We start from the raw sequence: 12,615 nt of genomic DNA, 5'->3' as shown, positions 1-12,615 counted from the left end.
AATTTTTTCCTCACACTTTGAGTTATATATTTAGTCTAAGTATGCCGCCAAATTTTGAAAAGAATATAAGTGTATTGCAAGAGAAAAAACAGTTGCTGAGCACTGCTCTAGAGGATGTGCCATAATTTCCAAATGGTAAGTTCCACTTGAGAAGGAGAGATAAACTCAAGAATCAAGTATTCTCCAAAACTGACATTAAGGAATAGGACAGACTTATTGCCTTGAGATAAGAGGATAGCCATAGACACAGGTTTCTAGCTGAGTAACCTACACCTGCACAACAACTGTTTGACCTTATTTCAAAGGGTTTAGACTTATACAAAACTGCGGAAAAAACAGTTATGGCCAAAGTAATTTACATAATTTAAGCAAAAATGAACTAAGAGAAATAACTCAAAGTGGTCAGTAGCAGGCATTTCAGAATTCTTGATTGTTGAGATTATCTCCCCTTCTTAAGTGGAGTCAGTCATAATTGTCATTTGGTAATTGACACATCCTTTTAGTTTTGATAAATCAAGAATTATGTTGTTTGACATACCTGTATTCGTCTATATACAGATATTTTGAAAATAACTAGACTCGCCTCATTATATCATTTTATTGTGCAAAACCTGATGTTTCAAACTTGTTAATGTGTTATTATTTTTCATTTCAAATCACAGTGTATTAATTGTTCATTGCAACCAGTTATGCTGCAAACACCAGAAGCAAAAGAGTTATGCACAAAACCTTGGCATTCCACAGTCAACAGAGTGATTGTGCAATTCAGCAGCAAAGAAAAGGAATCAAAAGCCTCCTGCTCAAACTGACCGGGGACATCTGATGAATGTGTTTAGACTCTCAGGTTATAAAGCAACTAATGTTGTAGAGCAATTCTAAAAGAGTTGGAGTACTTCTATGAGGTTATCTCTATCAACTTGGCTATTATGGCAGAGCAGCTTGAAGGAAACCTCTTCTTCAACTGACAAACACCCAAAGTGGTATGGAAAAATAAATCTTTCAAAAATCTAGGTGCCTGTTTTTGAGATGTCTGGCAGATAGTTTTAGTCAATTATGTAAGTCAATTCCACTTGGATTTATACAATATTATAATGCATTGGAATTTAATTTATTATCAAGTTTTATTACCTTGGACTTATTTGTTGATGAGGTAAAATGTTCTGTCCAGAAACTTACAAAATTAAGACCAGTATTGTACCCAACTGAGCATCTCGCTTCCACACACGACCAACCAAAGGAAGATTTATACACAGAGTGACATTTCAATGTGGAGCAAAGTAGGTTACTTACCTTTAAATAGGGGACTTATTCTCCATATAGCTATAGGACTAAGGCTACCAACTGGGCAAATGATACTTCCAGGAAGAATAGTGGTATACCACAGAGAATCAAGAATATAAAATATGGAATGAAAAAAGCACCTGCAATATAAATTTGATTATGTTAGATATATGTGTGTGAGTGTATATATATATATACATACATATTGAAAAGGTTGCAAGATGCAATAAAAATTTTAGAAAAAATAAATAAGTAAACGAGTGGATATCAAACCGGTGTGTGTATTAAATAATAAGGCACTAAAAGAGAATGACTTTCCCCAGACACAATAATATATGCTTCAACACATGAATTCACATAAAGAATCTTGCAAACCAAATACAAAAACGAAATATTTATATATATTGAAACAATTGGATCATATTAAATAATTATGTAAATATTTTCTTCCTTTATTTTGGTCAGGCTTCCACCCAGTCCTCCAAAACAAAACCATTTCGCCAAACATCTCCATCTATCATCACCACCTTCAGTTCATGGACAGAATCCAATCCTGTGTCCTCTTCCAGGATATCAATAGAAAGCAGACAACATCTCCTACACTTGTTGGTACCATGTTGTGTGTCCCAGAGTTCAAGGTTTTATGCTTCTTCTTCCTGGTATTGCATGAAAACGTCATTCTCTAATCTTGTTGGTCACTTTTGGAAGGCTTTCATAGGGATGTTCATTGGTCATGTGTTGCTGCCATTTTGCATGCAAGTCATTCACTGTATCAGCCACCTAAATCTATTCTCTACTTTTCACTGCAATACAAGAACACTGACTCTTCAATAGCAAAGAATAGTCTGGTTTTTGTTTCCCTTCACTGCCTTCACTTTCAAACTCTCTCGAGTCTAAGCCATGCTATTCAAGTGTGTGCTTCTCTGATTTTGATACATGTATCGGAGGCGCCTACCCAACTACAAAGAGACCTGAAATCCCTAACAGAATTCATCTTTGATCGATTTATTGCAGATCAAGATATTTGTTCCGGTTGAAGCACATACACATTGTTTTCTTCACATTTGTGTGAAGAGCCATTTTACCTACGTAGTAAGTAACACCTTAGCATCAGAAGAAGATAACCAGGAAAGGATTACAATAGGATGGAATGTGCAAGACAGACTAAGAATTATATAGAAACCCTCCCTTTCAAAGAAAATAGTCAGCACTTACCACCACCACTTTTGTAACATAAGTAAGGAAATCTCCAGATATTTCCAAGTCCAACTGCAAAACCTATACATGTTAATATAAAATCTAGTTTGCCAGTCCAACTACCACGTGCTTTTCGATTTTTGGTGCTAGTTTCGACGTTCACAGCACAACTCTTAGACTCCAACATCTTCTGGGATATCTGAAATGATAAAAGAAATATAATTAAGGAATCGGTAAATATTGTTAATTTGTTTATATTACTTTTTGTGTGGTTGAGAATCTTACTTTCCAACCATACAATCTTAGGTTTAGGCCCCTGTACAGCACATTCAACAAGTGTTGTCTACTATAGCTTCAGGTTGACCAAAGACTTATAAGTGGATTTCATAGATGGAAACTGAAACAAGCCAGTCATATATAATAATAATAATAATAATAATAATAATAATAATAATAATAATAATAATAATTTAAATAATATAAAACTATATGCATATATATATATACATACATACATATATGTACATACCTACATATACATGTATATATGAGTACAGGACATCAAAAAAACGTTGAACACAATGGGAAACGAAAACATAAAAACAAAAACATAGAAAACAAACTTTTTTTCGAACAACGAAAAAAACCCCAGAGAAACAAGATATACAACACAAGGAATATTCCCCTTCATCAGTTGTCCCTGTTTCATTTACTCCCCGTTTCGAAGGTAAGGACAAGACGCGACTTCGTTGAAACAGTTCTTCCCGCAAAGCAAATTAAATAAAATTTGGGATTTTTTTGCGGAGGGTGAAAGTGGTAACAAGAACAGGACAGTAAGAACAAATCAATAAAAGTAAAAACGGTAAAGGACAGAACAATGAGAACAAAACAGTATGCAAATGTATGCATGTGTGAGTGTGTAAAAGAGTATGTGTTTATGGTTGTGTCTCTTTGACTAGACATTGCATAATAGTTGTTAAGATAATTGTGTATGGACAGTGTCATCCAGTGCCAATCTCCTGGGAAAATGTGTCTGGTCATGAGGAAATATTGTCTTGCTTGGAAACAGGTGGAGGTTGGTAATGTCCACTTTTCCAGACTAACATGAGACAAACAGAATTTGTTGAAAGTAGACTTTTTATGGCTCGATGCTCTCCCTGTTAGCAACAACACACACACACGTGTGTGTGTGTGTGGAGGGGCTTCTTTCAGTTTCTGTCTACGAATTCACTTTGGTTCGGCAGGGTGGGAGCAGGAGACACTTGCCCATGCATGATCCCAGAACCATATGGTTGGGAAGTAAACTTCTTACCATACAGCCACACCTACAGTTATGTGTGTGTCAGTGAGAGTGAATGTTTACCGTCTGTGCCAGGCTGAGTCACAAACAGAGATATTTGTTGATTTTCTATCAATAAATTATGTGGCAGTTCTGTGTTTTTGAAGTTGAATAGAATCAAAATATCCTTGATGAAAAAAGGTAGCAAGACGGTCATGTGGCTGTTAAACTATATCACAATACTTATCTAACTCATACTAACATTGAAAAACAGATGTAAAAAGAATAAATAAATTACTGCTACTAAAAATGCAAAGTGGAATAGGTAAAATGTAAGCTTCACATGTTTCTTAACTGCTTGAAGCTAATTATACAATTGTTGTACAATAAACTCTTCTCAGTGTAGCTAGTCATCAGGCTTAAATTACATTGCCGCATGGAATTCCCATGTCAGCCATAACACAGCATTGTGGCTGACTTGGGAATTCCATGTGGCAAACTTTATTGAAGAAATTTCAAACTGATGGCAAGCTACACTGAGAAGAGTTCATTGTGCAACTTCCTAAAACAGAGATCCAATGGATACAAATTAATTTATTAATAAATAATTAACATCTTTACCTACAATTGTTTCATTTTGCATCCAATTTAAACTACAAAACATATATAAATATATAATCTTGCATTTGAAAATACCTTGGGCAGAAAATCATCAGAACATGCAACAGGACAATACAAGGATTAATGATGAATGATATCATGATCATCATTTAATATGTATTTTCCATGGTGGCATGGGTTAGATGGTTTGAGAGGAGCTGGCGAGTGAGGAAGGAGGCTGCACCAAGCCTTGTCTGCTTTGTTATTGTTTCAATAGTTGAATGTCCTTCCTAACACGAAACACTCTACAGAGTGTACTGGGTGCTTTTTATGTGGCAACAGCAGTAGTGAGGTGACCCAGGAACTTGGAAGACAACAGCTCTCAATTGAGACGGGGAGCAGTATTGAGGGAAGCAGCTTCACACGAGGCAAGGAGTAGTAGTTAGAGTATGAAAGGCAGAAAGGGGGTATCTTACTGTTGAGGAGACACATGGCTGATTCAAGTGGGGAGAGGGGGGAGGGGTGATGTGCAAGAGTGGAGAAAGATAAGATGGTGAAGATGTAACAGGGCATACACCCAACACTCACAGGAAGGTAGATTTAATGAAGTGGACCAAGGATTGGATAGGGTCTGGGGATGAGCAAGTTCTCAAATTGTGAAAGGAGAATGGGAGACACAGAGAGGAGAGGAATATAGTGAGTAGGTACAGGTAGAGGAAGGGATGTTAGGAGGATGTGTTGTGGGGAATGGATTTGTTAGGGACATTTTGTGGGTAGGTAGGTTCAGGTAAGGGTGAAGGTAGAGTGGGAGATAAAGAATAGAATACAGAAGTTCCAGGCCATATCCCATTTCGCTAGATATTTTTTAAACACACACACACACACACATACATATATATATATATATATATATATATATATATATATATTATATATATATATATATATATATATATATATAATATATATATATATATATATATTATATTAAATTAGAGACAATTTATGTATTGGATTAAGTCTTTCTTTGCTTGATTTGCCTAATAGTGGTTTTGTCTCTAATTTAATATAATATAATATTTTATTATAAAATTGGATTCAATCCTAATCTGATTTTTCCCTGTAAGTTTGGATTTATTCCCTAATATTTTATTATATATAAGATATATATATATAAGAAATTAGAATGTCAAAGAAATAAACAGTTGTGTTAGAAACTTCATTTGCTTACAGCTGTTTCTGCAATAAGATACAATGCGCTCATAGTTGAGTGCTTGAGAATCACCCAATAGCTTCACTGGAGCAGTGAAATTTTATTTGGGAAAACATTTACATTATATGTGTGTGTGTGTCAGTGTGTATTTTATAGATAGGCACAGGCATAGCTACGTGATAAGGAATTTACTTTTCAAGAACATGATTCCAGGTTCGATCCTACTGTATTGCACTTTGAGCAAGTGTCTTCTGATGTAGCTTGAAGCTGACAAAGCCCTCTAAGAGGATTTGGTAAGCAGAAGGTGTGTGTGTGTGTGTATCTTTTTGCTTGTCACTTACCACCATTTGACAATTGGTGTTGGTTTGTTTATGTCCCCATAACTTAGTGGCTCTCCAAATGAGAGCGATAGAATGAATACCAGGCTTAAAAAAAAAGAAAAAGTCCTGGGATGGGGGGTGGGGGGTCAATTTGTTGAACTAAAATTTTTCAAAGCAGTATCTTAGCACGGCTGTAGCCCCGTGACTGACAAGACCGTGTTGAGCAGGCCATTGGACGGATGTTGTTATAGAACATGCATCCTTACATTGTTTAAGTTCTTCAATGATGTCAAGTGGTCAGACCAAGTGGTCATTCCCTGAATGGAATACAAGTCCAGTACAGTGTTATTCATTAAAAGCAGAGTCGACTGGATTAATGGGAAGCTCTGCTGATATGATAATCAAAATCCCCCTCACCACCCGGCTATGGGCTTTCACACTCACACACAGACACATACACAGTGCCTTGCGTGTACAGTAGGTTCCCTACAATTGCTACTGGTAAGTCTCAAGTTCCATGTAGCGCATCATCATCACCCAGTCTGCTTCCAGTACAGTGGTTAGGCAACAACTATACTTGGTAGCATAACAAGTTATGAAATACACAAAGCAATTGTAAGAGAAATTGTAATAAACATAAGGAGGGAATAATACAAACTTGTGCTCATTGTAATTGTTCATACACACACACACAGACATGTGTGTATGCATGTGTGTATGTGTGTACGTATGTGTGTGCATATGGATTAATGGATGTACGTATGTGTGTGTGTGTGCATTTATATATATATATATAATATATATATATAATATATATATATATATATATATATATATATATATATATGAACATGTGTGAATTGAGGCCAGCAGGTAAACAAGAAGAAAGCAAATGCCTGAGTGAGATGTGAGTAAAAAAATCTTGATAAACAAGATAAATAAGAGAAAGAGAGAGTGGGGGAGAGGAAAGAGAGAGTGAGTGGTGGAAGAAGAGAGAGGGGGAAAGAGAGGGGGAAAGAGAGAGAGTGGTTGAAGAGAGAGAGAGAGAGGGGGAGAGGGATGGAGAGTGTGTTTGTGAAACATATCTGTTTCATTGCATGTAAACAAGCTTGACTTACATCAAGTATCTGGCATAAATATATAAATATATTCATTATACCTTTGAGAGAGAAAGGGAAATAGATTAAAGGCAGACCGATAGATAGACAGAGACACAGACGGACAGATAGACGGATAGATAGACGGATAGACAGACTGATAGATAGATGGATAGATAGATAGAGTGAGAGATACAAAGAGGAAGAGAGAGAAATTGAGAGAATGGCATGGGTAATGTTGCTGATGGTGAGGGTGGTGACAGCAGCGTCTGAGTGGAAACTACTCTTAAATAACTTGTTTACTTACAATCCAGAGTATTGCCACAGCAGATGCCACACGCAAACATTACATTCATAGATGTGAGTGTGTGTGTGTGAGTGTGTGTGTGTGAGTGTGTGTGTGTGAGTGTGTGTGTGTGAGTGTGTGTGTGTGAGTGTGTGTGTGTGAGTGTGTGTGTGTGAGTGTGAGTGTAACAGTAACACAAAGCAAAACAAATCAATTTAACAACTAAATGTGTGGGACATATGTATGTATACATCACACACACACACATGTGTGTGTAGGCGTGTCTATACATACACACATATACATATACAATATATATATATATATGCACACACACACACATATAGATATACAATTTATATGTAAATATATATATGTGTGCTTGTATTAATAAATGCATGTATATATTTTTTATTAATAACAAATTTATATATACTCATGTTTTGAGTTGTAGATTTCTATTTTCTTGTATGCATCATCAAATCTCTGAGAATGTGAGCGTGTGTGCATATATATATGTATGTATGTATATATATATATATACACACACACACACACACAAAGAGAGAAAGAGATTTAATGAAGATTGAGTTAACTGTTTTATGACTATATTTTAGCTGTTATTTCTAGCATATTGACAAAGTGCAAAAGATGCCCCATCTCACTGGGTTGATACTCTAGATGTCTAATATACAGAACAGTTGTAAATATATACTTGTATGTACTGGGACATTTAAAAAAAATTTAGGTATGAAAAAGTCCAGAAGGCCTAACTTTGGTATTGAAAGTTTAATCAATCCCTGGATTGGGTGCCATATCATGGCATTAAAGATCCTGTCCTCTCCATCTGGAGTCAAGATCCAGAACTGTAATAGCTTATGGTTTAAAGACCTTCATCATTTCATCACATCTCCAAGATGTAAATGTAGATGTATATTCAAACAACACTTACATTTTTATCTATTACACCAGATGAATCCATATTAGGGCAAGAAATGCAAGGAAGGGCAAATCAGTCCAACCCATTATTTCCCCAAGACTGATTGTGGAGACAAGACCAGGAAATGAGTCTAAAGTGAATAAATTAGTGCTAAAGGCAGCGCCACAGCAGGATCACTGCCTCTGGCTGAAACTGACTGCAAAAGAGAAGAATCATCATAATCATCATCATCATTACTGTCATCATCATTTAACGTCCATGTTCCATGTTGGCATGTTTTGCCAAATTTCACGGGATCCAAAGTGTCCATGGAGTACATAGGGGTCCAATGCCTGATTTGGCATGGTTTCTATGATGGTTGCTGGCCAAACCATTTTACATGTGGAACAAGCCAAAGATAGAAACTTTTGAGAGAAGGGGAAGTGAGAGAAATAGAGGGATAGATAGACAGATAGATACAGACAGACAGACTGAGCTATAGATATAGATAGATGAAGAGAGGGAAAGCATGGAAAAGAAAAAAAGCTCAAGAAATTAAGTAGAAATTATGTTTGCCATGCTGTGTCAGAATAGATTAACAAGTTATTGACAGTGACATCAAAATATATCTATGTAATAATAATAATAATAATAATAATAATAATAACAGAAGTTGCTGGAAAAAATAGGTGGGATTGTCTGAAGAAAGAAACCCTAAAAAAAAGAGACTGAGATCACTATACTGGCAGCGCAAGACCAAGATTTGGCCACGAACAGGAGGGTGAACCTGAGGAATGAGCGTCTCCGCTGTGTCACATCTGTAAAAGAATGGATGAAACTATTGCCCATATCACGAATGAATGCCCAAAACCAGTACAAGTTGTGGCAACACGACCAGGTAGCGAATGTGCTAGATTGGAAACTGTGCAAAAAGTGTTTGTTAAAGAGAGGCAAGACGTAGTATGAGCACAAACCAAAGAGAGTCGCAAAATCCTGTGGAGCAGAGCCTAACAGACTGGACCTAATGATGGTGAACAAGGTGCACTACATGTGCTATATAGCTGAGGTTACGTGCCTCTGTGACCCAAGAATAGTCTAGAAGGAAGGCGAAAAGATTGATAAGTACAAACCTCTTAAGTACGAAATAGCCCAGCTATGGAAAATGAAGAAGGTGAAGATAGTGCCAATTATTGTTGGGTCTTTGGGCACAGTATGAGAAGGAATCAAGAGGAATATAAAGGAAATTGGAATAGAGTGCCCAGTAGAACTGTTAGAAAAGGTTCTCCCCCTTGGCATGGCCAGAATAATCAGGAAAGTATTAGGTAGCTGAAAAGAATGGATAGCATGATACTGTAGGATACAGGTGGTAAACTCGCTACACATGCAAGACTCCAGGAGTTCCAACAAAAGCTGTGATAAAAAGAAATAATACCTAGCTTAGATATCAGGAAATCCAAACAAAAAAAAAAGAAATTAAAAAAATAGCACTCATGGGAACTACCCATATCCTACATAAAATATTGTCAACATAATCCCCCAAACATTTTAATCTGTGAACAGTGTCAAAAGTACTTTTAAACTTATGTAACAGCAAACACCTTTTGCTGTCATCTTAACACGAGACTATCATCTAATAATCAAATCACTTTTAAAACAAACTTCTAATTTACTTATGGTTTGACATACTAGTCATAACACCCTAGTCATAACACCAACTTAAACTTTGAACTTGTCTCTTGAGGTCACTGGGTGAGACTTGGAGTCAACTTGTACAAAGCAAAAGTCAAACATATAATAATAATGATAATAATAATAATGATAATAATAATAATAATAATAATAATAATAATAATAATAATAATAATAATAATAATGATGATGATAATAATAGTAATAATACAGCTCTATATTCAAGAGATGAGAAATTATGTATATTATTAAGCATTTCACCCAGTGTGCTAACAACTCTGCCAGTTCACTGCCTTAATAATAATAATATTAATCCTTTTTACTATAAGCACAAGGCCTGAAATTTGGGGGTGGGGTATAGTCGATTACATTGACCCCAGTATATAACTGGTATTTATTTTAATTGGTCCTGAAAGGATGAAAAGCAAAGACACCTCGGCAAAATTTGAACTCAGAACATAAAGACGGACAAAATGCCACTAAGCCTTTCGTCCAGCATTCTAACAATTCTGCCACCTCATTGCCTAATAATAATAATAATAATAATAATAATAATAATAATAATAATGATAATAATAATAATAATCCTTTCTACTATAGGTATGAGGCCTGAAATATGGGGGAGAAGACTAGCTGATTACATTGACTCCAGTTGTTTACTGGTACTTAATTTATTGACCCCGAAAGGACGTGTAGTGATCCTACAACGGCGCGCGCTCGCGCACGGTCCATTTGTATTTCGCGCGTGTTGGTGCCTTCACCAAGGCACCGAAGGAAGCCCCCTCTCGCGCATGCGCGAACCACCGGAAGCACGACCCGCTTGCCTATCGTGGTAGTTAGCGAGGCAAGGGGGTCGTAGAACGTTTGACCACTAGCAGCAGTCATCGAGGACTTGGGACCCAGCGATTGAAGGCAACGTCACGCGATATATTTCTCTCCGTTGGAACTAGCTTCTAGCAGTCCTTACCAAATTGTTGCAGACCAACATCGTCTCCATTGTTCGACGCCATCTTGAATCCGTTTCTGTTTTTGGGCTGAATATTGTAAATATTACAATCTATTAACTTTCGCCTTGCGCGCCCAGAACCAAGGACATCAGATAACACACTTATTGTTATTGTTTACCAAGAAAGAGAATAAAGTAGTTATATGTATATTTTACGTCTGCGTCTTGTTGTTTCATGACGGGCAGAGATTCTGGATAATTAACGAACGAGCTAGTGATTGCTTTGTGCACCCCAAAAGTGCACAAGAGATATTCACACATCACATTAAGCTCGTTTCACTGGTGACTCCCGACGTGATTCTGGTCTAAAACCAGAGATCACTTATCAACAAAAAAATCCAGTTTTTCTGCGAAGTCGGAACACGATTTAACTCTACGCATTCATCTTTCGACGATTTGTTTTCCGGCCACCACAAAGTTGTAGAAGGAACCTCTTTCTTATTCTACAGCCATGATGACGGACGCCATCATATATTCGATGCCTTTTCTCCACTTTCGTCATCATCATCGTCGTCTGTCTACTTCACGTCGTCGCTATCTTCGTCGCCATCATCACTAAGAATGATATTGTCCCAAGTCCACTACAGTCGCCACCACTACAGTCGCCTTCCACCACCAACGTCGCCTTTCAACACCGTCAACCTCCACCAAGATGTACATAGCAACTCGCGGAAGTTTGGTCCACTTGCCGTTTGTGCATTAGCACACCAAGAATTCACAGCCCAGCACTATCTACGAGATTTCTTCTGTTCCAGTTAACCTGTCACAGCATTGAAGCCACAATCGCGACACGATATGTGTTCAATCGGCATCTGCATTTGTGATCTCAACATTTCTGTTACAGAACGAACTGCTATTGTACATCAGGCTATTATAGACTGGTAAACTAATTCCATTGTCTGGAATAGCACATGAGAGACATTTTTTCTATGCGCTGTTTTTATATTTTGCTCGCATTCACCTTGTTTGTATTTCTGTCGCACACACATACACACACATAAATTCTCTCTCTCACATACATACGTCACACATGCTTTTCTCGCTTGTTTGTTCCATGCTAAATTTGCCTTTGGTGGACACCCCTCATTTCTATAGACCCTAGTCGGTCACGTATACATAGAGAGGGTTGTTTGTCCATTATGACGCGCCAGCATGTCATACCTTTTGTTCCTATATGAACGAAGCATATAATCCCTTAACCACTGGCATATTCTTGCTGTTTTTTGGTCTGGCAAGCACTATTGCATTTCATGCGCCTTTTGCTCCGCACGTGTACTTGCCTTGTTTTTGCAACACGTTTGCAGTAGCTTAGTTTTCCCGACTCATAGAATGTCGGATGTTCACATGCGCTGTGCCTATGTATGGGCGTAATTATTTTTCCTTGTTAGACCACTGTTGGTCACGTAATTAACAGAAAATTATCTGTGTCGCGCATCACACCAGCATGTTTGCACCTTTTGCCTTTTGTGTTACTAGCGAGCTTCTGCCAATTCCATTTCCTCTCCTGCAGCAATTGATTTAACTGCTATTTCGCAGGATCAACCACCTTTAGAGAAGTTGGATTTTAATTTCGTTTAGGTTCATTAACTGTGAGTTCTGCCTTTTCTTCCGCTTCCTACAGCGGAAGGCTCTATACTTTGTGACGTATACACCTTTCATGCATGCAGTCTTGATTTTTGCTCATTGAGTATTTTTTCTCTTTTTCCTTTAGTAAATTTCTTGTGTATG

The 12,615-nt window shown here is 37.2% G+C and overlaps 1 protein-coding gene across 1 annotated transcript in view; it reads right to left on the bottom strand.

Annotated features, from left to right (window-relative positions):
- The window catches only part of LOC115229688 (sodium-dependent proline transporter-like), an 18,734-nt gene extending 16,031 nt beyond the window's left edge, over positions 1-2,703 (bottom strand). Inside the window, 3 exon segments of the mRNA XM_029800002.2 lie at positions 1,291-1,341; positions 1,344-1,421; positions 2,497-2,703. Coding sequence (XP_029655862.1) covers positions 1,291-1,341; positions 1,344-1,421; positions 2,497-2,665 — 298 coding nt within the window. The 5' untranslated portion in view covers positions 2,666-2,703.
- Between the last annotated feature and the right edge of the window lie 9,912 nt (positions 2,704-12,615).

Source organism: Octopus sinensis, unplaced genomic scaffold, assembly GCF_006345805.1.
Source record: "Octopus sinensis unplaced genomic scaffold, ASM634580v1 Contig13500, whole genome shotgun sequence".
In the NCBI taxonomy this organism is placed as follows: domain Eukaryota; kingdom Metazoa; phylum Mollusca; class Cephalopoda; order Octopoda; family Octopodidae; genus Octopus; species Octopus sinensis.
The sequence above is the reverse complement of the archived record's forward strand: the minus strand, read 5'-3'. Positions and strand labels throughout refer to the sequence as shown.